This window comes from Nothobranchius furzeri, chromosome 1 (assembly GCF_043380555.1).
Source record: "Nothobranchius furzeri strain GRZ-AD chromosome 1, NfurGRZ-RIMD1, whole genome shotgun sequence".
Taxonomy (NCBI): Eukaryota; Metazoa; Chordata; class Actinopteri; order Cyprinodontiformes; family Nothobranchiidae; genus Nothobranchius; species Nothobranchius furzeri.
In genome coordinates, this window is record NC_091741.1 from 63,448,547 (window position 1) to 63,473,566 (window position 25,020).

A 25,020-nucleotide genomic window follows, 5' to 3' on the forward strand; every position below is an offset into this window, starting at 1 on the left:
CTCTCAACATAATTCTGAAACAAAAAGCAACAAACAGCATTATTTTTGCCTTTATTTATTGAAACGGACACTATCCCATAAAATTATAGGTCAATAAGCAGCCATTATAAATGACATTAAGACATTGAACACAGCTGTGAAACAACTGCCTATAAAAATTTGGCAGGTAAGAGCAAATTTAACAAAACACAGCTTTGACAAAAATGATTACAACCTATTATAAGCATGTGTAGTGATGATTTTAAAAGAAAATAGAACAAACAGTTGTTACCTGAAATGTCCTTGTGATTTTAAAATACAAGCTGACCTTACTTTATCATCTTGACATCGAAGTACAAAAAAGTAAGTCAGCCAAAAATGCAGCGGTTTTGTTTTGTCAAGAACTGTGGGTTACAATTGCGTGTAAATTACTATTTACAAAATATAATTTGTACAAAGGAGCATATTACACAACTCAAACCTGTAAAACAAATTTGAGGTAGTTGGTAATACCTCCATCTACTTTCAGCAATTGAGATGCATGAATGCCAATATTAGGAACAAGAACCTCCTTCTCAAGAATACAAAAAGAAGTGTTTGCATGGCTTATTTTATTATGGATCACTAAAAAGTTTTAGAGAGTGCGTCTTAAGTGTTTGGCTCCCTTGTAGAATTTTCTCTCCTTCCTGAGTGGTACATGTTGCTTCTCCCAGTCACCAAATATTTTGGTCCTTGCGTGGCTTGTTCCTTGAATTGACTTTGGGGTAGTCAAAGATGTGCCGTTTTGGGGAGCGAAGGGAGAATATGATGTTGCGGACTTGAAAAAGGGAGCTCGTTGTTTAGGTGAAACAACACGTCTTCTAGGTTGAAGTGAACTCTGGTTAAATTTGACTACTGCTGCATTGTAGACTCCTGGAGGCTTTGTTTTTTTGTTTTGTTTCTCTCTGAGAAAACGCCTCAACCTAGATGTAAACAAGTCATTTTTGCTAGTGGCTTTGGAGGGGTCTGAAGAGAATCCACCTTTGTCTAGACTCAAATGAGATGGCTGAATATTCACAGGACTGTCACCTAGTGGGGTATCTGGCTCTGCCAAACGCTTACTTTTCTGGTTGCTTCTTGGATTATAAACAGTTGTCTTAACTCTTTTCCTTTCAGCAGAAAGATCACTTCTTGGAATGTGTAAGTCATTGTCATCATCTTCTCTTTCTGGCGATACTACTCTCTTCTTTTGAGAATCATTGTTTGCTTTTCTCTTGCTTTCATAGCAGTTTGCAGGCATAACTTCTCTGCTGGTTTTTAGTTTCTCGTGTTCAGATGCATGATCATGTTTTGGCTTAAGGAAATCTGCTAAAGGCTTTTTATTCAGCAGTGTACTTTTAGCCATTTCAGAATTGCCATTGTCCATAGACTCTAAAATAGAAGTTTCTTTTATGTTAGATATTTCCCTGTAATCATCATCAGAGTCTGACAGAATAATTATTATATGTTCGTCATTTGAAATTCTTGGTCTGCACTTTTCATTTTGATTTAGTCCACATTTTTCAGTCCCTTGTGTTAAGTTAGTATTTACATGGTGCTGTTGGTCTACAGGTAGACGCATTTTGTCCCTTTCTTGCTTTTCCATGCAATCAATGTCACTTTCAGAATCAGAATCAATGATAATTATACTTTCTTCTTGTGGGTCTTCTTGAGGTCTTCCCCAAGCTTGACTTTCTTGCAAACTTGCCATCTTATAGCTCTTTTTTTCAGATCCACAATAATCAGTTTTTGGTTTTACAGGTTCAGAAAATCTTTTCTTCAAGTCTCTGCAAACAGTCAAATTGTTGATTTCTGGAGCAGGCGAGTAATCAGCGCCATTGTCGGTTTCACAGCAATCTTCATGTTCTGAGCTTGAGTCTTTCCTTTGCATAAATGACTCATAACAACAGGAAGATGGGACAACAAAGGAAAGTTGACCACATTTGAAAGTTTGATTCTGTTCATCGGGGGTGTCAAAGACTTCCATTTTCAAAAAGGCAGAAGCAGGGACTGCTTTTGTAACCCTGCAAACTTCATGTTCACACTTGTATTGTGAAATGTATTCTGGGGTAGGCTGGTAATCGGCTTGCTCAAAACTAAGGTTATCAAGATTTAAGGGTATGACATCCCAAATGTCATCCTCATCATCAGTCTGGCTTTCAAACTCATCTTTCAAACCAAAACAGGAACCTAATTGTCCTCCAAAATCTCTCTCGCTGTGACACTTGGGACTCAATTGATGTTCAAATTCTTCACCAGAACATGAAGAGTTTTGACTGAGTGATTGTTTTGATACATGTACATTTCCTTCAAAGGCAAAATGACAATGTTGTTGGTCTTCAAAATTTTTGGTGATTTTTGAACTCTCTACACCTGTTGAATCATCACTCCTAACATCTTGTTTTTCCAAATCCTTTCTGCCATGTAGCTGTGATGAGTTGCAACTAAGTGTTGAACTTGGACATTTCTCTGGTACTTTGTCCCAAGTCGTTGCAGAAATGTCAGACGGAACCAACAAGCTCTTTGCCAAAGTGACAGTTTCTTCTGGCAGGATTTGTGGACAACCTGTAAATAGGAGGGAAAAAAGAATGTACTGACTAAATTCAAATACTGTTGTGAATATGAAAAGGCACACTAAGGCTACATTCACACTGCAGGGCGTCATGCTCAATTCCTATTTTTTTGTGAGGTTGTTCACATTATAACTGTATTGCAACATCAAGCAATCTTCAGTGCGACCAATTCACGATCCTAAAGCACCCCCATGTGCAGAAGACAAGCCTCACAGTGGGGTTTGAACCAGGAGAGGTGGAGTTGTGATGGGAAATACTTCACTGACAGAGTTCAACCACTATTTCAGGATCATACCTGTCAAGTTTCCTGTTTTGGCCAGTAAACTCCTGTATCACTTTCCCTAAAAATGTCCTGCATTACAGATGTCCTATATTTGTATTTTTAATACATCAAATACATCAGGGGTATTTGCCTGATCCTGGATCAGAGGGCTTTGAACCAATGCCTCAGAAAGTACAAGTTTAAAATGCTCACGCTCTCATCCAATTTGTGTCTGACTCACCAGGGTGACTGGTTCACCTCAACTGACCTGAGGGACACATTCTTCCACATTCCCGTGTACACCTCACACAGGAAGTATGTGAGGTTTGCTTTTCAGGGAGTGTTATGAATACATCGTGCTTCCCTTCGACCTCTCGTTGAGCCCGAGGGTATTCGTCAGGTGTAAGGAGGCGGCAACTGTCCCACTGAGAGAGAGGGGTAGTCGACTGGCCATTAATTTGGACAACTGACTCCTGCTGGCACAGTCCAGGGAGACCACGACACACACGCTGATCAAGATCCATCACTTGTGTGGTCTGGGTTTCAGAATAAACTGGGAAAAAAGCACTTTGTTCCCCTCACTGAATTTGGACTCAGGGGTGTTCACGGCTTGTCGCCGTACTTGAACACATGTCCTGCCTTGCGCACTTCCACCTACACAGTTCGGTGCAATTCGCATTATGCTCAGACTACTGGGTCTTATGTCGTCAGCCATTTCAGTGGTACACCTTGGCCGTCTGCACATGAGATTTTTAGCACTGGGTGGTTGCCCTGGGACTTTCTCCAGTGTGCCACAGAGCATGCAGGGTGACGGTTTCTTTTTGCTTTTAAGCAGAACGCTCAGTATTCCGTTCTTCTCCCTGCGCAACCAAGACACTCCACTAGGCGTGGACCTGTTGACGCACAAGTGACAACGGGAACTGCTTTATGCATTTCCCCTAGGTTGGATGGACCTTAAGATTCTGTCTCTTATGGTGGTGATACTCCTGGCTTTGGTGTCTGCAAAGCAGGTTAGTGACTTACAGGCTCCCTCTGTGCACCTGTCCTGCACTCAGTTTGCGCCAGGTGACATGAGGGTATCTTTGAAACCTATCTTTTTTCCTAGGTGCCTGTCTGTTTATTGGGCCCCTTTATGAGGGCTGTCTGTCCAAGACATTTGTGCTGCAGCAAGTAAGGCCTGGTTCATGCTTCTTCATCAGCTCCGCAAGGGACAGACATGCACGGATTGACGGAAGCGTTTTGCTCTCATACTTCTCAGTCTCCTGGAGAGTGTTGCAAAGCAATTCCCCGGCAGGACAACAGAGGGCGTAGCGCTGTTCTGTGGTATCATGTCATGTATCAGTCCAAGATAGTGTGTTTATATTGTGTTTTTTGTATAGAAGACTTTTTAACACGGACAAATTTGTCTCTCATTCTCCTCCACCTCTTCATGCGCTCCCCACCTCTAAACCCACGTTTCCTGTCATTTCCGTCCGCAAATAAAACGCTTGCTGCGCATCTTTTCACTCCTAGTTTTTTCATGAGGCATTCTTCAAGCTTCTCCGTGTCTGCTGCTTGTTATCCTCGGCTCTCTTTATGTTTTTGAGGGCGCAATGGCAGCGCCCTGACCAATCAAAAGCTTGCGTTGTCCGTCTCGACTGACGGATGTTTAGAAAAGAGAGCTCGACTCCGTCCGTCCTTGCGGAGCTCTCCGGCAGGCAAGCAAGGATGTTGCGTGTCTCCGCACTGACGCAGACGGAGAAGCATGAATCAGGCTTTAGGCTTCTTCACTTCATTTGCATGTTTCTATAAGCTTCACATCTCAGCTCCTACTTAAACCCACACAATTCTGGGTGTAGAGTCCTCAGCAGGCCAAGACATACTTTAGGCCTAGGTACTGTAGGTTGGTGACCGCTGGATAAGCTGTCTAGCACTACGAGAGTCTCCATATCCCATAGTGAGACATTGAAACCAATGTTAAAGAGGGACTGCACACCATCAGAAAATGTAACTCCACCCCTAGTCAAGATTTGAAAAATGGCATGAAAGTGAGTGTTGCCAGGAGGCACAGATTGGCATGGCCAAGTGTGGGGAATTTCCATCCTGGGAGGGAGAGGGAGTGGAAGGAGACTGTACCGATGACGTGAAATTGTTCCAGCCTCAGTCAATCACAAGTTTAAAATGCAGTAGCCGCAGTTCTGCCACGGGAGCCGCACTAAGACGTTTTTAGACATAGATTTAATCATGTTTACACAAACATGTCTACAAATAAAATATTTCTGTTTCTGTTCATTTTTTTAAGACCCGATTATACAGTTAATTCAGGATTTCCCCCAGAAAATGAGTTAAGCCTCGCGGCTTCGGCCGTCGGGGCGGGGGAATTGCGCACCCCGTCCTGCAGCGCTCCTCTGTTAGAGCGGGGGTGAGGTGGTTGCACACATTCCAATGCTGTTTCTCACCAGTATGAGCTGATGGAGGGCTCTAGTTTTGCTGCGCCGTTCGTGTCAGCGGACACGGTAGGGTCGGGGAGGGGCATGATGCTTAGCCTGGCAGGTGGGCAAGCAAAGCCAGGCGGCCCGCCAGGCTTATAAAGCGCTGGGGAAAACCCTGGCTAATTAGCAAATAAAAGTTATTTTGGGGTTTAGTTACTCATTAAGAAAGAGAACTTTAGGTCACTGTCGTAATCCAATTTCTCTGAGTAAAATGAGTGAGTTGTCTCACCAGACAACCCTTCTTGCTGGGCAAAGTGAGAAGAGGTGTTTATTTTAAATGACGCGTGTGCTGGGATGCTTGCTACTTCTAGTAGCAGGTGACATCACTGGCCAATCAGGACAGGCATATTGAGATAAGTGCTTCTGAGGAATCCCTGGAGGGGTTCATCCCATAATGACACATCTCACTCATATTACTCAGAGAACTGGGGTTATGACAGTAACCTAAAAATATGTTGCGAACAAAAAGGCTTCACCTTCTTCTGGAAATGTATTCTTAAAAAGATTGACTGAACTCAACCAAACCCCTCAACACTCATCACTGTCTGGGACAACGGTTGAATCATCCTTGTTAATTAGGCCCGAGCAGTGAAGCTGCGAAGGCCTATTGTATCTGCTCCGTTTATTAGGCCCGAGCAGCGAAGCGCTGCGAAGGCCTATTGTATCTGCTCCGTTTATTTTTCTTTTTTTTTCTTTTTTTTTCTTCCGCGTCTTTGGGTGGCCTTTAGGGGGTCTTAGCATATCCAAAAAGTCACCAAATTCTGGCCCAATATAGAAAGTGCGTGAAATTTACGTATTTCACTGTCAACATGAAAGTTGGTATAAAAATGTTTCAACAGCGCCCCCTGGAAAATTAAAAATACCCCTCCGCATTGACCTTTTTTCATAGTAGAGTGATGAAATTTGGTACACCTGTAGAACTCAACAATACGCACAGAAAAGCCTCTTGCACCCATGGTCAATATCAAACAGGAAGTCGGCCATTTTGGACTAAAGTGGCCATTTTTACCCCGTTTTGGCCATTTCTAGGCTCTATATTTGGTTGAACAGTTTGGTCATTTTTCGCACGATTGTCTCAAAAATAGTGTGCGATCGAACAGAAGCGATGGACGATTAAAATGAGAAAATAAAACTGACTTTTCGTAAATACTGAAGGGGCGGGACCAGGCCTCAAAGTTCGAGCACTCGCCAAAAAAATTCAAATATCTTTAATTTCATAAATAAAAGAATTACATTTAAAGTAATTTTCTATGGACAATCGTCATCGCCCCCCGAAGACAAATGAATGGTTGATTGATGATGTCACATAAGCCCCGCCCCCTCAGGCCTTAAAAGGTCAAGTTTTACTGGGAAATTGTCCAAAATTCGCCCTTTCAACTAATCACCCCATATTTGTAGCAGGTAACTGTAGACAAGTTGGGATTGCTTGGCGTCACTTTATGGGAGTTTTCTCCAGAAGGCGGGGCTGTGGCGGCGCGGCGAAGTCAGGCGTACCGACGTGGCCTTACGTTTGCCTCCCATTTCGTCATTTCTAAAGATATCGCCACAAAACCTCTTGTGAGTGATCCTAGTCCAGCCCCCCAAAAAATTTGATGTGAACATCCGGTGGGCGTGGCCTATTTTATGAAATAGCGCCCCCTAGGACCATTAAAACTGTCAGCCCCAAGCCATGCTTTGACTGAGGATTTCGAAATTTGGTACACTAATGTGGTGTCTCAGGACCTACAAAAAAGTCTCTTGGAGCCAAGTGCAAAGTTGCACAGGAAGTCAGCCATTTTGGTCCAAGTACGTGATTTACTGGTTTTCGCACACGTTGTTTGGAGAGTGATGCTCCATCGCCCTTTTCACCAATCGCCTTCAAACATCTGCTATATACTCTTAAGACATAAAGTAAAAAATTCAACCGTCGGATTTTAAATAAGTATAAAGGTGTGGGCGTGGCTAAGCCTCAAACTTTGACCTGTCGCCACGCCACTCTTTTTTTCACAGCTCCCTATTGGACTCCTTTTACGCAATCACCAGCAATCTCTGGCAAATAAAAGCTGACAAGTTGAGGTCACTTGGTCTACAGTACTGGCAGGTTTTGAAAAAAGGCGGGGCTTTGGGAGCATGGCGAAATTCGCCATCACGCCATGGCAATACGTTTGCCTCTCATTTCTTCAATTATCGTGACATCGCCACAAAATGTCTGGTGAGTGATCCTAGTCTGACCCCCAATAGAATTGGGCAGCTGAGATTTGTGGGCGTGGCCTATATTCTGAAATATCGCCCCCTAGGACCTTTAAAACTGTCAGCCCCAAGACAAGGTTTGACTGAGGATTACGAAAATTGGTACACTCATGTAGGGTCTCTGGACCTACAAAAAAGTCTCTTGGAGCCAAGCGAAATTTCGCACAGGAGGTCGGCCATTTTGGTCCAAGTACTCGATTTAGTGGTTTTCGCACACGTTGTTTGGACATTGATGGCCCGTCGCCCTTTACACAGATCACCTTCAAACTTATGCTATGTACTTTTAAGTCAAAGGGGAAAAAAATTCAACCGTCGGATTTTAAATAAGTATAAAGGTGTGGGCGTGGCTAAGCCTCAAACTTTGACCTTTCGCCATGACATTACTTGACTTAATAACTCCCATGTGCATGATCAGATCTAATTCAAACTTTGTCTGTGTGATCACTGACCACATCTCAAGACAACGACAATGTGGACAGCTGACATCACCTAAGCCCCGCCCCCTGACAACAGGAAGTCTATTGTTTTATGGTGAAATGGCCATATTTGTCCCCTCTAATTTAGTGAAAATGACACTCAGGTCATACATTGTCTTCATGATGTTTTAATGACCATTCAGATCTGATAGCTTTCCAGAAAGGGAGGGGCTTTGATGCCATGGTGAATGCTGGCGTGACGCCATGACCTTACATTTGACTGTAACTTCCACAAACGGCCTCCGATTTGCCCGAAACTGAATATGGCAATGAACAATCATGCCCTTTAGCCAATGAGGCACAAACGGTTGGTGAATGTTATATAATGTCACCAAAGCTGACCTCAATGGGACTTTTCTGTAGTTGGTCACAGCGCCACCTAGATAACGTTATCCTTCGATAACTTTAAAAAACATGGTCAGAATAGCATTAAAGTTGGTCACTGTCATCACACCACCAGTGTGGTAAAGATAGAGGATTCCCTAGTGGTGAGACATAAAATGTAATGGTGAGCTCAAAGGGGATGCTGAGTCAGGGTGAGGTGCGGACAAGGTGGCCGTTAGCCGTTTCTGGTGTTGGGGTGGTCGACGTTTGTGTTCTGCGGACGTGCCCTGGTGCCCAGGGCTGCCGGCCAGGCCGGAGCGGCGCGGAGCTGCGAGGGCCGAACGACGCTGCTTGCAGCTTTAATTTTTATTTTTTTTCTTCCGCGTCTTTGGGTGGCCTTTAGGGGGTCTTAGCATATCCAAAAAGTCACCAAATTCTGGCCCAATATAGAAAGTGCGTGAAATTTACGTATTTCACTGGCGATGTGAAAGTTCTTAAAAAAGTGGCTGAACAGCGCCCCCTAGAAAGTGAAAAATACCCCTCTCCTTAAAGCTTAGTTTATTGTACAGTTATGAAATTTGGTATACTTGTAGTACTCAACAGTCCGCACAGAAAAGTCTCTTGCACCCATGGTCAATATCAAACAGGAAGTCGGCCATTTTGGAGTAAATTGGCCATTTTGACCCCGTTTTGGCCATTTCTAGGGTCTATATTTGGTTGAACAGTTTGGTCATTTTTCGCACCATCGTCTAAAAAATAGTGCGAGATCGAACAGAAGCGATAGACGATTCAAATGAGACAATAAAATTGACTTTTCGTAAATACTGAAGGGGCGGGGCCAGGCCTCAAAGTTCGAGCACTCGCCAAAAAAATTCAAATTGCTATAATTTCATAAATGAAAGAATTACAGTTAAAGAAATGTTCTATGGACAATCGTCATCGCCCTCCGAAGATAAATGAGTGGTCGATTAATGATGTCACATAAGCCCCGCCCCCTCAGGACTTAAAAGGTCAAGTTTTACTGGGAAATTTTCCAAAATTCGCCCTTTCAAATAATCATCCCAGATTTGTAGCAGGTAACTGAAGACAAGTTGGGGTTGCTTGGCGTCACTTTATGGGAGTTTTCTGCAGAAGGCGGGGCTGTGGCGGTGCGGCGAAGTCAGGCGTACCGCTTAGGCCTTACGTTTGCCTCCCATTTCGTCATTTCTAAAGATATCGCCACAACACTTCTTGGGAGTGATCCTAGTCTGGCCCCAAATAGAATCTGATGTGAACATCTGGTGGGCGTGGCCTATTTTCTGAAATAGCGCCCCCTAGGACCATTAAAACTGTCAGCCCCAAGCCATGCTTTGACTGAGGAGTACGAAATTTGGTACACTAATGTGGTGTCTCAGGACCTACAAAAAAGTCTCTTGGAGCCAAGTGCAAAGTCGCACAGGAAGTCGGCCATTTTGGTCCAAGTACACGATTTAGTGGCATTCGCACACGTTGTTTGGAGAGTGTTGCACCATCGCCCTTTTCACCAATCACCTTCAAATTTCTGCTATATACTTTTAAGACAAAGGGGGAAAAATTCAACCGTCGGATTTTAAATAAGTATAAAGGTGTGGGCGTGGCTAAGCCTCAAACTTTGACCTGTCGCCACGCCACTCTTTTTTTCACAGTTCCCTATTGGACTCCTTTTAACCAATCACCAGCAATCACTGGCAAATAGCAGCAGACAAGTTGAGGTCACTTGGTCTATAGTACTGGCAGGTTTAGAATAAAGACGGGGCTTTGGGAGCATGGCGAAATTCGCCATCACGCCATAGAATTACGTTTGTCTCTCATTTCTTCAATCATTGTGACATCGCCACACAATTTCTGGTGAGTGATCTTACTCTGACCCCTAATAGAATTGGACAGCTGAAGTTTGTGGGCGTGGCCTATTTTCTGAAATAGCGCCCCCTAGGACCATTAAAACTATCAGCCCCAAGCAATGCTTTGACTGAGGATCACGAAATTTGGCACACTAATGTAGTGTCACAGGACCTACAAAAAAGTCTCTTGGAGCCAAGTGCAAAGTCGCACAGGAAGTCGGCCATTTTGGTCCAAGTACTCGATTTAGTGGTTTTCGCACACGTTGTTTGGAGAAGGATGCTCCATCACCCTTTTCACCAATCACCTTCAAAAATCTGCTATACACTCTTAAGACATAGATGAAAAAATTCAACCGTCGGATTTTAAATAAGTATAAAGTTGTGGGCGTGGCTAAGCCTCAAACTTTGACCTGTCGCCACGCCACTCTTTTTTTCACAGCTCCCTATTGGACTCCTTTTAACCAATCATCAGCAATCACTGGCAAATAGCAGCAGACAAGTTGAGGTCACTTGGTCTATAGTACTGGCAGGTTTCGAATAAAGGCGGGGCTTTGGGAGCATGGCGAAATTCGCCATCACGCCATGGAAATACGTTTGTCTCTAATTTTTTCAGTCATTGTGACATCGCCACACAATTTCTGATGAGTGATCCTACTCTGACCCCTAATAGAATTGGACAGCTAAAGTTTGTGGGCGTGGCCTAATTTCTGAAATGGCACCCCCTAGGACCATTAAAACTGTCAGCCCCAAGCCATGCTTTGACTGAGGATCACGAAATTTGGCACACTAGTGTAGTGTCTCAGGCCCTACAAAAAAGTCTCTTGGAGCCAAGCGCAATGTCGCACAGGAGGTCGGCCATTTTGGTCCAAGTACTCGATTTAGTGGTTTTCGCACACGTTATTAGGAGAATGATGTCTTGTCGTCCTTTCCACCGATCACTAGGGCTGGGGGTAAACGATTATTTTTAAAACGATTATTCTGACGATTATTTTATCGAATAGTCGACTATTCTAATGACTATTTAGAAAACTAATCTAATGATTATTTTTCTATTGCACAATTAACAAAAACCAGAAAATCTCAAATAAATTCCTCAAAAAAATTGATAAATTCTTACTGTAAGAGAATAAACACTACAGGCCTTCCATTTTGTATAACACTGCTTTTATTGTGTTGCGGTTGGTTATGTTCTGATGACGTGTATAACTTGGGAGTGCAGGCTGCTGCCTGAGAGGTGGTAGAAGATGGAGTGTCTCCATGCTTCTTTGTTTTGGTCACTTATGTGCGTGAGGCGAGTGGTGTTACGGGTTAAACCAAACTCAGGTGATATTTTACACTAAACCGAAAACCCACAACACTCTAAATGTAATAAAAGGGAGATCTACACCACAAAAAACATGAACTCTAAACCAAAACGTAACAGCTCATCCCAACGCAAGAAGCTGTTAGCGAAGATGCTAACAGTAGCTTTACCAACGTTAAGTTCAAGTTACCAAGTTTAAATAAACCAAAAACACCCAGCAGCAAACAGACCAGCACGGAGGAGAGACTGCTACCACCAAAACAGCTCTCCTCATGTCTGAAAGAAGCTCCTTTATGAAGGGAGAAACGCTCCCGGTGATTTTCTACATCTGCGATAGACACGAAGCAGCGCATCTGACCCCGGAAGTTGTTGTCCGTTGCCGGGAGACGAAGGCGGGCAAAACAGGAAAGGAATCTAGTAGTGGACGGACATTGTTCCGGGTCTTCGGTATTTGGCGGAGATGTTAGTGAAGGTGGAGAAGAGGGCGAACTAGAGGAAAAACGGGCAGATTCCTCCTCTATTTACAAACTCCTGGGGATGCAACAAGTGGGCGCGGTGCGTCGACTTCCGGATCTGACGTCGACAAATTTTTTAGAATCGAGCCGTCGACTTCGTCGAGGCTTCGCTACAGCCCTACCGATCACCTTCAAACTCCTGCTATATACTCTTAAGACATAGAGGAAAAAATTCAACTGTCGGATTTTAAATAAGTATAAAGGTGTGGGCGTGGCTAAGCCTCAAACTTTGACCAGTCCCCATTACGTTACTTGACTTAATAACTCCCATGTGCATGATCAGATCCAATTCAAACTTTGTCTGTGTGATCACTGACCACATCTGAAGACAATGACAATGTGGACAACTGACATCACCTAAGCCCCGCCCCCTGACTACAGGAAGTCTATTTTTTATGGTGAAATGCCCATATTTGTCCCCTCTAAATTAGTCAACATGACACTAAGGTCATGCACTGTCTTCATGATGTTGTAATGACCATTCAGATCTGATAGCTTTTCAGAAAGGGAGGGGCTTTGATGCCATGGCGAATTCTGGCGTGACACTGTGACCTTACGTTTGACTGTAACTTCCACAAACAGCCTCCAATTTGCCCGAGACTGAACATCACATCACCAGTGTGGCAAAGGTAGCGTATCTCCTAGTGGTGAGACGTGTAATGGTGGGCTCGGAGGGGATGCTGAGTAAGGGTGAGGTGTGGACGAGGAGGCCGTTCACGGATTCTGGTGTCGGGGTGGTTGACGTTTCTGTTCTGCCAGACGTGCCCTGGTGCCCCCAGCTGCCGGCCAGGACGGAGCGGCGCGGAGCTGGGTTTGGAGAGCGTCTGGGATGGAGCGGAGGGGGTGCGGACGGAGGGCGAGCAGCTTCGCTGCGAGGGCCGAACGACGCTGCTTGCAGCTTTAATTTACCTTGTTACTGCTTTTTAGAGTGTGTTTTCGGCACATGATTACTGCTGATTTTACATTTTTAAACACAGCTGATTGATTTGAATAAATGAAGAGCTTCTCTTGGTGTAATGAAGTTATCTCGCTGCAGCAGAGCTGAAGTAGCCTAGTGAACTAGACCAAATTCTTGCTTTGCAAAGAATGGTCTAGGCATGCTCCATTGGAACCTCAGCAGCTCCTACCAGGACTCTGGCTAGCCAATCACAGCTCTCTAGAGGGGTTTCAAACACATAAAGAGCTGTGATTGGTCCATAATGGTGGGCCAATCATAGTGCTCTATCTGCTTAGTGAACAAATCACAGAGCTTTATCCGCTTTGTGGGCCAATCAGGGCACTCTATATGCCTGGTGGGTGGGATGATGCAACAGAGTGAAACAAGAGTATGTCACATTCATTGTCCAGTGGAATGCGGAGATCATTTGAAAGACAACGGTAGATCCCGCCCCACAACCGAGAGCCGTCAATGGAGCTTGGCCATACTAAATAATACATTTATTTAGTCTGGCTTGCCAGGCTAGAGCTGAAGAGGAAAATCTCAGAACTCCAAGCTAAATGCGAGGATCTTGGAAGTGGTCGAGAAGATAAAACATTTGATTGGAGTCTAGCTTTACTGCAACTGTGGCTACGACGCTAACCAAACTTTCGAGCGTTTGTGCCGCTTAGACGCCATGTTTCCTGCTTCCGTAAGCTACACAACTTGCACAGTGACGTCCTTCGCCGACTGGAATTGATAAGGGGAATCGTTTGCAAAAGTGGCGAACAATTCCTAAGAATTGAAACAATGGGAACCAGTTTTTAAGAAGAAACTGTTTTTGATTCCCAACCCTAACACCCCATGTTTTCTTCTGGCCAACTCGGGGTCCTGTGCCTGTCGATCAGCTAAGTTAACCCACACTGTACTGAGCCGTTTTAGGCTGAGCAGTGCTATTGGACAATTGGCTTTTGTGTGGCCAGACAGGCCAAACCACTCCCACCCATCTAGTCGGGAAGAAATAGTCAATTGCCTTCGTAACTTTTATAACTCTGTACTGCATGATTCATGCGAGGATCATTCTCTGTAGTGGATGCAAGTACATCATGAAACTAGCTTTACATTACTGAAGGTATTTAACAGGAGGAAAATTATTGAGATATACAAGATATATCGAAATTCAGCTAATGGATATAGATACAAGTTTTGGTCCATGTCATCCAACTCCATCTCTTCTGTATTGTGATTTCTAATGCAATGCCAGATTCTTGCCAATTATGCATTCTTTGTATATTAATGTGTTTTATGTACACTTGGCAACTTAATTTATAAGAGCAATGATTAGCCTGTATGTTGAATGTCTGTGTTGTGCAGATGATTTACCTTTTTCTGTAGGCCCTGGATTCAACTCGGCAAAATGAAGACGTTGCTGATCCATGTAAGAAGTGGAAGTTTGGTGGAGTTCTTCTCTTCTATCTTGTGGCATGTTGTTGTCAGCATGAGGGAAAGACCCCTCTCCCTTCTGGGACATGGAACTTGCCCTAAATTTGGCAATCTTTTCAGCAATTGAGCCACATATTTGATCATTTGTACGCAGCTTGGTGCCTATATGTGTTGATAGGTGTTGGCCAAAAGAGGGCAGGGAGACCATATCTGGTGAGATAGTGCAAAGAGCTTCTCCAAAACTGTGTTGGTCTAGTGATTTTGAGGAGAAAAAATAAAATAAAATCACACTTTGAAGAATCTATAAGACTTCACTTGAAGACTCTTCATATGTTCTTTATTTGGAAGAACAATACTGGTGTTGGATTAGCTTTAGTTTTCTTTGGTAGATGTGATGAGCTGTTGAAAAACAGTTTTTCCCTAAATTTCTTTTTTGTTTAAATATGATTGTTCTCTCAGATAAACTGCATGTTGTAGATCTTATTAGCTTTACTCCTTGTTTCGCAGTGCATCTACTGATTTTAGGTGGTGGGTTTCAGACACTGCAATGGTCTTTTGTGGCTCTTGTTGTGTGTGGACTTTCTGTAAAGTCTATCTCCTTGACTCTGAACTAGACTATTAGGCACGGTTATGTCTAAAGTATATCAAGTATGCCACTTCAGTTTGCTTCCCAACTCTAGTCTTGGAATGTGGGTGTTTACAGCTGATCTTAGTAGAAGGGTCACTAAGGCGATGCTGCAGAAGTCTTCATACAATGATCCAAATTAGGCAGCTAGCCCATCTGTGAAAACAAACAAAAAACAAAGAATAGTGAATGATTAAATATATATGTCAAAAAGCACATTTTTTCTAACAACTTTTGCCTTGCATCTTATTTTTGCATTTATCGTCTACCTCTGCACTAGTAATGCCTATGAATTTGTATTCAGTTAAGCCAGGCGCACACTACAAATTTGACAGTTTTTAGCAGATTTTCCTATTGTTCGAGGTCAGGGCGAGTTTTGCGTTGTGCAGTATACGTGGGGTAACGAGACGTAATTAACAGCTTGTGTTAGGGCTGGGCAATTAGGGATGGGTACCGAATTCGGTACTTTTTAAGGTACCGATCGAATTCCATAGTACCGACCGAGCACCGATTCACGTCATTTCAAACGGTGCCTCGTTTCAGTACCCGTCCTTCATAACGAGAACTTGCCAAGACAGCTGCGCATGCGCAAGAGCGATATGTCGTCGCTCACTGCGAACCAGTTGTAAACAGAGCAGCATGGTAGAAAGAACGCACGCTAAAGCTTAGGACCACTTCACTAAATGTGATGGGTAACTGGGTGATGATGAAACCAGCGACAATGATCTAAGTGAGACATCCTCATCTGCTCCGGTAGGTAAATAAAATGTTTAAGATAACGTTAGCTTGATATGTTAGCTTCCGTTTCGCTAATGGTGCGTTCGCTTTCTCCTCGGAACTCCGAATTTCCGACTAGAACACGAACGCGCTCTAAAGTTTGGCTTCACTTTACTAAACGCGACAGGTGATTGGGTGAAGATGAAACCAGTCACAACGATCTAAGTGTGAGACATCATCGTTTTAATCTGCTCCAGCAGTTAAATAAATGGTTTAAGATAACGTTAGCTTGATATGTTAGCTTCCATTCCCACCGTTGTTATCAGCTAATGGTGCGTTCGCCTTCTCCTTGGAAATTCTAACTTCCCAGTAGGAAAAATCAAATGAAAAAAGACGGCAAAAGGAATGTAGATGCACAGTAAATTTAGTTCACAGTAAAGATGTTTGCTTCAGTTTAATTATCAGCTTATAAAACAACAAGGACGATGTTAGAATACAAACAGTTGAATGTTATTTATCGTGATATTTATCAAATATTGCTACATATTGACAAAAATATATATTATAAAAGAAAATTAAAATAATAAACACTCAAAAGTATCGAAAATTGGTACCATTAAGTACCGATATCGATTCCTAGGTACCGGGAATTAGTACCGAATCGATTCAGATGTCAAAGGTACCCATCCCTATGGGCAATAAATCGAAAATGTATCGTTATCAAAATTTCTCACTCTTCTCGGGATAATTTAGCCCATGTCTTAAAATGTGATAATAAAAAAATGAAAAGATGTGTATGTTGCAACATTAATGTCTCTTTAAGAAGCTGTACAACCAGGGTCCGAAATTAACAATCGCCAAATGCGAGCAAATTGCTCCATTTGGTGAGTAAATTTTTGAGCTCTACCTACCACCTGGCGAGTAAATGTTTGCACCAAAATTAGTTATGTTTATCAGTCATCTTCCACGGATTTCTGATACTCCTCCCGCCTGCATGCAACTTACACAAACGTACGCGAAACGTGAACGCCGCATCCAACGTCATTTCCACCTATCCCATTCAATCAGTTTATCAAGTTAGCAGTTAGCTTCGTGTTAAAACTAGCGGTGAAATGTGGCGGTTTTTAACTGGAGTCAGCCAGCCTTCCAAAAGAAAACTCGTCGAACTGGAAGAAAAACCACCAGGACCAGTGGCAACCAGAAGATTTTGTGAAAAGTGGCGAACTGGAGACGGCGGAGTCGTGAGACAATGGCTACATTATGATGGTCACGTAGCGTTGCTGCCTTTCACAGACAACTGTCCCTCGGCATTCTTCAGATATCCCAAAAATGCCCATACTTCCGACTTTGTCTTCTTTGAGGGATAATAAATGTCCAGAGCGCTGCCGTCTCCTCATGCCATTATTTCAGCTTTAGCTTAAAGAACGTTTTGGTCGTAAACAACAAAGTGTGCATGTGCCGCCGGCAACTTCCAGATGATACGGTGGCTGGTAAGGGTCACCGCGCCTACACCGCAGCCACGGTAATCCACCGAGATTATATATATATATATATATATATATATATATATATATATATATATATATATATATATATATATATATATATATATATATATATATATATATTTAAACAAGACTGTTATTATTTATTGTCAACTTTTTTACCGGGGTTTACTGCTACACCGGTTACCGTGACAACCCTAGCCCTGACACACTTTCAGATATTCTTATGGTGCAGCTGTGTTCTCCAGAGATCAAGGACTAGGACCCAAATGAGGCTGTAATGCTTTGGCACAAAGACGGTGTCAGAAGCAGGAGGCCAGACTTCATGGACAGAGAAAACAAGGAGTCTGACTAGATTTCAATGAAAGAGTTCATAAAAACATCTCTAAAAATAAATAAATAAATAGTAAAAATGACAAAAGAGTTGTTTTCCTTATTAATTGATGTTTTAATTTTTTTGTCACTCTGTTTGGAATCAACATAATATAGAATTACATGCTTTAGGTAGATCTAAATCATTTAGAATTTTGGCCGGTAAAAAATATGCTTGGCCGGTAGATTTTCATCATCTACCGGCCAACTTGGCCGGTGAGTAAAAAATTTAATTTCGGACCCTGTGTACAACCTTGAGTCACGCAAAAAATGTGACTCAACATAATACATGTGACAGCCCCATCTAGTGGACAACTTTTGTTTCTGCCCATACCCGTAGTTATCGAGGTGAAATCCTCAAAATATCATGATATTGATTTTAGGCCATATTGCCCAGCCTTAGCTTGTGTCGTTTCCTTTCATTTTTACACTTTACTCTACATACAAAGACAAGGAATGTTAAGAAAACCTGTTTTCCAAGTTTACAGGTCCTTCACAAAAAATTTGCATATTGTGATAAAGTTCATTATTGTCTGTAGAGCTGAAACAGCTAATCGATTTAATCGATTATAATCGATTAGTAAAATAGTTAACATTTTTAGTCATTGATTAGTTGTTTAATAATCACATTTTACCGCATAAAGTCTATTTTTACCACAATCTCACATCGGTTACAATCTGTTCAATTTGCCGCCAGTGTGTGGCAGTAATGAGCCACTGATCTACCAGTGGAACCGTAGAAGAAGAAACGAGCCAATAAGTGCCCTCGTTTTTCATGACGTAACACGTTACTGATGCGCATCTTGCTGTGAGAGATGGCGGAACAAGAAGAAATACGGAAGAAAAATAGAAGCGACAATACTGAAGAGAAATTCTGGACAAATACCTCACGAGTATGGGAGCACTTCACTCTAGATGCCATGAAAAGACGGGTGACCTGCAAAATATCCAAAAACCATCTAGCATGGCACGGAAGCACGACGTCCCTAAGTGAACAATTGAGACGAAAACATGTGGGGGCAAATGCAGCAGAGGAAGCGCCAGCCCAGTAAGTAATAGAAAATAAACAAGCTAAGTATAGTGGTCCATCACTACACGCCGATCAAATTTGGGACTTAGTGTTTTAGCCGAGTTTGTTATAGTGGATGTTAAACATGTTTTTTTTGCCGCGTCAGTCTACGTTGTTCTACTTCTGACTGACTAGATGCAATCGTGAATCTCCTCCGTGTTGTGTATCATGCGCTTGCCAAATTTCTGTTTATAAGAATGTTCTCGTTAAGAGAAAAACGGCACAAACCCATAACTATGTTCCTCATTCAAAAAAGGACAACTCCGCGGAGAAAAATATACAGACGAGCTCTGTCCAGGTGAATATAACGCGGCATAGTTGTATGCTTTCAATTTTTAAATACAGGAGAAATTCAGAAAGTCATTTTTTTTAACTATTAAAAGGCTGTTTTACTATCTAACGCTGTAAAACGCCTCACAACACATTTTTGTCAAAATAAATGATCACTGTATATAGTTAATTAATTCAAATAATATAATATTGATTTGGTGTTGTAGTGTGTGTGCTGCTTTATTTTATATGTGTACTTATTTCAGTCTATTTGTGTTTCTCATGCAGAAAAAAAAACAAGCAACGATGGACAACTACATGGGGAACAAGACACTCACCCCCCAGCAATGCATACCACTTACAAACTCTATTCTAGATTCTACATTATTTTTTATGGAATTTACCTCTTACATTTTGATGCCAAAAAATTATTCTGGACTGATATTTTGCACTGTTTAGCTCATTTTACACTGCTGACTGTGTTCATGTGCAATAAAATAGATTGCAGTCAACTGCACAACTCTCCTATGTTTTTCTTTTTCTTAACTGAAACGTATTCATCACTTGTATAGGTTAAATAGCTAAACAATAACAAACCGATTAATCGAAAAAATAATCGACAGATTCATCGATTATGAAAATAATCGTTAGTTGCAGCCCTGATTGTCTGTAATGTACTGATAAACATTAGACTTTCATATATATTAGATTCATTACACACAACTGAAGTAGTTCAAACCTTTTGTTTCTAATATTGATAATTTTGGCATACAGCTCATGAAAACCCAAAATCCCTATCTCAAAAAACAGCATATCATGAAAAGGTTCTGTAAACAAGCTATTAACCAAATCATCTGAATCAACTAATTAACCCTAAACACCTGCAAAAGATTCCTGAGGCGTGACAATGCTGCACAATGAGAAGAGGTCACCGAACCCTGAGAAAGATTTTGGAGAAGGACCGATTCCAGACCTTGGGGGACCTGCGGAAGCAGTGGACTGAGTCTGGAGTGAAAACATCCAAAGCCACCGTGTACAGACGTGTGCAGGAAATGGGCTTCAGGTGCCGCATTCCCCAGGTCAAGCCACTTTTGAACCAGAAGCAGCGGCAGAAGCGCCTGACCTGGGCTACAGAGGAGCAGCACTGGACTGTTGCTCAGTGGTCCAAAGTACTTTTTTCAGATGAAAGCAAATTTTGCATGTCATTCAGAAATCAAGGTGCCAGAGTCTGGAGGAAGACTGGGCAGAGGGAAATGCCAAAATGCCTGAAGTCCAGTGTCAAGTACCCTCAGTCCGTGATGGTCTGGGGTGCGACGTCAGCTGCTGGTGTTGGTCCACTGTGTTTTATCAAGGGCAGGGTCAATGCAGCTAGCTATCAGGAGATTTTGGAGCACTTCATGCTTCCATCTACTGAAAAGCTTAGCCTCCATGCCACGCCGCATTGAAGCAGTCATTTCTGCAAAAGGATTTCCGACCAAGTATTGAGTGCATAAATGAACATACTGTAAATCCTCTAATATTAGCCTGTATTTAATTAACTGCCGGGTATCATATTTTGGCCGGTGTCTGAGTCGACGGAGGTGAATAATGGCCGGTTTTTTATTGTGGCCGGGTGGAATGTGGTAACAAGCAAGTACGGGGACGGTTGTGTCATCCGTCTCACTTTTGATTTGCCAGTGACAGACCGCGAGGGTAACTTTAACCGTGCGGAGACGAAGAGGAGGCGAAAATTTGATATCAAGTTCAAAGAGAACGTGCTGATTATGCTGCAGAACACTCTGGGGAGCAGTAGCAGGGGTTGTATGAACTAGTCACTAGTCGACATCACCGCTCTATAGATAGGACTTTAAACACATTGTTTAATAGAAGCTGTTTATATTAAAGTCCTATCTTTACGCACAGGCGCTGTTGACCTTTCAGACCGCAGCAACACAGCTCTGTACAGATTTGTCCATAGCGGCTATAAAAATTATTCAGCAGCAATACTGAAAAAAGCGGATAGAAAGCACTCTCCTCTGCATGAAGCAAAAACACCAAGAAGGGCCTCCTATGAAGTCCGCAATGTCCATCTGTCGTGCTAATGCTGCAGCTTTGAGACGAATGGAGAAGGTGAAGACGCTTCTGCTCGCTGCTCTGTGACCCACTGCTCAACTCGGTCTTCAAGCAGCGGCCATCTTGCCTTGTTGCCTCTGAAGCTACGCTGTGTTTTCTTCACCTGCAGCAGCTGGTCTTCCAGCTTTCTCCACTTGCAGACCATCAACTCTTAATTTTGTATTCTCTCGCTGCTGCTCTGTTTCCATGCTCAACGGTGTGAGCAATGGCTTTGAGCTTGAACTCTGCATGTAAGGTGTCTCTTCGCTGGTGCCATGGCTGGTTACCGGTATACCTGTGTAGAGCAGTGCCACACCTTTAATTTGGTGAGGGTGGGCGGTGCTACGGCTTTGTTTTCCTGCAGGTGTGGCTGGCTTCACTTACGTCCTTAATACATGTATAAAAGACACATTCGTATTAAAAGGCGCGCTGCCGGTTCAGGGGAAGATTAAAGGGGAAGATCAATGATTTTTAGTGTGAAAAATACGGTAGTTTATTTAATTATCACTCCTCACAGAAGATCACAAAGTGCATCACAATGATCAACAAAGCAGATCATAGTCATACCACAAATGCCCAATCTCATATTTGCAGATAATTACATACAGGGAAATGATTTAGGGTTAGGAAATTAAAAATAACATCAGGGCACCAAAAGGATCGCTTAATTCAGGGGTATTCAGTTCCAGGCCTGGAGGGCCGTTATCCAGCACGTTGTAGTTTGTAACCCCGTTTCAACACACCTGGTTTTAATCAGCTGGTGATTAACAGGCTTCTGCAGAGCCTGACGAGCTGCAGCACAGGAGATTCAACCACTGAATATTGTGTGTTGGAGCAGAGAAACCTACTAAAACGTGCTACATACCGGCCCTCCAGGCTCGTAACTGGCTTCCCCTGGATTAAACATTCAAGTTGATTTAACTTTATACCACAGGTTTGATAATTTTGGCGCAAACCGGTGTCTAACATAAAGTTAAGCCAACTTTGATTTGGTAATCCTAATGATATTCTTTAAAGCTTTCATGCGCATTTACACTAAACTTTTAACTCAACTTGTACTTAAGAAGAGCAGATTGAGAATCACTCGTTATTCCAACAAGCATTGCAACAGCGGAAGGATACAGAGAACGTTAGTTCGAGTCGGTTTTCATGTGTTCACTTAAGGTCTGAACGAACACGCGTTACAACTAAGTTTTAAAATGGTGTAAAAGAAAATACGAAAAACACTTAAAACATGTGTCCAATGGCGCCACTCACCGACTTCTGCAGTAGTCTCCTAGACTGATAAACGTGTTCTTCTCCAAGTAGATCTGTTTCACAACCCGACGCGGCAAGGATAAAACCCCCATCAGATTAAAAATATATATCAAAAAGTGGCTGCTATCCACATAGTTCAATCGCGGTCGTATTACTTTCGTTTTCCAACCTCGTCTTTCAGCGTCACTTTGTAACTTTCACCACTATCCAAAGAAAAACGTGTGACGGAGGGAGACGTTTATAAGACAACGTGAGCTCTGATTGGTGGGGTTCTACAAAAGGCGTGTCTAACGATGCATACTGGAGCCATCTGTGACCATAGATATAATATATATTAGCTAGATCCTTAGTCAATGGACCCGACCCTGATGTCCGTACGCGTCGGCCATCTTTATTTCGGACAGCTGCCCTCCTCTACCACTGGTGTTTAGTGGTGCATGCACTATTTAAACAACTCTTTAACTTTCTCAATTTTCAACGGATTTCATACGGTTTGATTTTTTTTAGAAACATTAGAGACGTGGCTATGAAATATATCAGTTTTGGCAGGAAACTCCCCTTATTTCACTCCACTTTCCAGCCGTTTCCCCCTATCCTGTCAATTTCCCGTAGACTTACCTTTTTAATGTCAACAAGATCTGCTTCTGATGAACTAGCTGTAGTTTGTAAACTGAGGTCAACTTATAAATATAAGTTTTAAGATACCTTATAACTTACTATATCAACTTGTAAATAAAAACTCAAAAACCTGATTTACAGAAAATAGTAAAACAAACACACACAAAAAAAATACATAGAAGCATGAAACAAAATTTAAAGTCAAAACACCCAGTCCAAAAAGCAAAACAACTCTAGAACCTCAATGGCTGGGAAAATATTTTATAAAAAGACAAATATACAAACTATATTTTATTTAATTTGACTTTAATATTTGCAAGTAACATGAACCTAATATATACTTGCTTTGGCAAGTTATCACTTTCAGCCTGCAACCCATTTAAAATGAAAGTTTGAGAAGAGGGAACTGGGATAATTGTGAGTTAAAGTAAAGGGCTAAATAAACACTTCAATGAATGAGTAAATGAATGACGGACTGACAGTTATGAAAAACTTGTTTATTACAGATTATACATCTTTTTTATTTTGAAAATAACAGATCTAAGACAGATGCTAAAGCACATTGTGATTTCCTAAAAGGACAGCTTTTGTGAGCTTCTGTCTCACACTGAAAGCTAAGAGTGGCTAATCTTGCAATGTGGTGCATCCTCAGCTTAAAGAACAGGGAGACAATAGATGTCAACAGTGTATGGGAGTGAGACTCAATTCTGTACTGTGTCTCGCTGATGTGCTCCCCAATCAAAATGTCATCAATGTAGATGACCTCCAGTGGTTTGATAGGCTGTGATCGTCTGCCCACTGCTGCCTGGCAAATTGCCCACTCTGCTGCTCTGATGACCCTCACAGTACCTTCAGATGGGACCACAAGACCCCCGTTGTTCTTCAGAGTCAGCTAATGGTAGCTTTGGTCATCACAGGCAGATGCAGCATCCATCACCAGGCTGGTGGCAGACTTCACAGGACAGCTTGGTCATGGCTCGCTGCACAACAAATCCTGAAATTACAATTACCAATGTAACTGGAGTGTGGTTGCCTTCATACTTTACACAGGCCTATAGAACAACATGATGTCAGGAGAGAAATCAGACAAGAGCTATAGTTTGACTACCTAAAGGCAAACAAGTAATCATGATTAGTAAGTGTGGAATGTATTCATTGTATTTATTTATCAGGGGGATTTGATAAGCCAGCAGTTTTTCAAAAGAATACAAACATCTTTTGTGTTTTTCTTCTGACCGCATTTTTAGGTTATTTTTGAAACACAGGAAAGGTTTTTTACCTTGCTGACAGTTTTGATCGTGACGCCACTGAGCGTCAGCTCTGAGGAAGATCGCAGACACTTCTTAGGGCAACATCCCACTGCCTCCTTTCTCCATCTTTGGGAAATCTTAAACGAGTGACAAAATGTAGGCAGCTTTATAAATCATTGTAAATAGTTTACAGCCTTTTCCTTTAACATGAACATAAGACAAACAAACAAAAGGTGTCAAGATAGAAACATGCAATGAATGATTAACCAAGAAATCTTGAATTCAAGCAATTAAACTTTTTAAAATCACAGTTATCTGATAGATCTTAAACTTTGCCATCACTGTTATATCTAAAAAGCAGTAAAAAGCAAAGCAGATGATAGTATCAGCCTAACACAGTTGAATGTTTGTTATTGTTAGTGCATCCATAGGCAGCACAGAAGTCAGGCGTGCTTGTTGGGTTTCACGTGTTTTCCTGTAAAAACAAAGCCAGCAATTACCGCTATTTTAATATACTTCAGTCTAAGTTTTTTACATTTTTTTAACAAAGTAAGCCGCCTGGAAAACAAGGGCAATTTTACCCTCAGCTTCCACTGAGGTCAAGTCTATGTATCATACGGTTTGTAATAAGGCAAACCGTTTGTAAACCCGTTAATATTTAATCTTGTTATAAGTATTTTTATTTGAGCCGTGCACTCACCCTCAGCTAGAGAACGGTTAGCAGTCCGTCGACGTCGACCTGGGGATCTAGCGACCAGCCGGAGCCCACTGATTCAGGCTTACTGTTTTTTTTTTTTTTGAGACAGCGACCTCTAATGGACCAAGGTGTAACTGCAACTGCAGATTCAAGGAAGCAGACTTGGGACACCGCAGATTGA

The 25,020-nt window shown here is 42.3% G+C and overlaps 1 protein-coding gene across 1 annotated transcript; it reads right to left on the reverse strand.

Annotated features, from left to right (window-relative positions):
* Window positions 1-34: 34 nt before the first annotated feature.
* On the reverse strand, window positions 35-22,512 carry LOC139068916 (uncharacterized). Its single transcript, XM_070549717.1, has 3 exons — window positions 22,275-22,512; window positions 14,309-15,149; window positions 35-2,562 (listed from the first exon to the last, which is right to left on the reverse strand). Exons 2-3 carry the CDS (start codon window positions 14,574-14,576, stop codon window positions 614-616), a joined length of 2,217 nt encoding a protein of 738 aa, XP_070405818.1. The 5' UTR covers window positions 14,577-15,149; window positions 22,275-22,512; the 3' UTR covers window positions 35-613.
* Window positions 22,513-25,020: the final 2,508 nt, after the last annotated feature.

What these genes read in the sequence shown, in the direction of transcription:
- LOC139068916 (XM_070549717.1), bottom strand. Translation starts at nt 14,576, where the DNA reads ATGGTCTCCCTGCCCTCTTTTGGCCAACACCTATCAACACATATAGGC. An exon ending in TCCAGGGCCTACAGAAAAAG is followed by an intron (nt 2,563 to 14,308) that starts GTAAATCATCTG and finishes TCCTATTTACAG; the next exon opens with GTTGTCCACAAATCCTGCCA.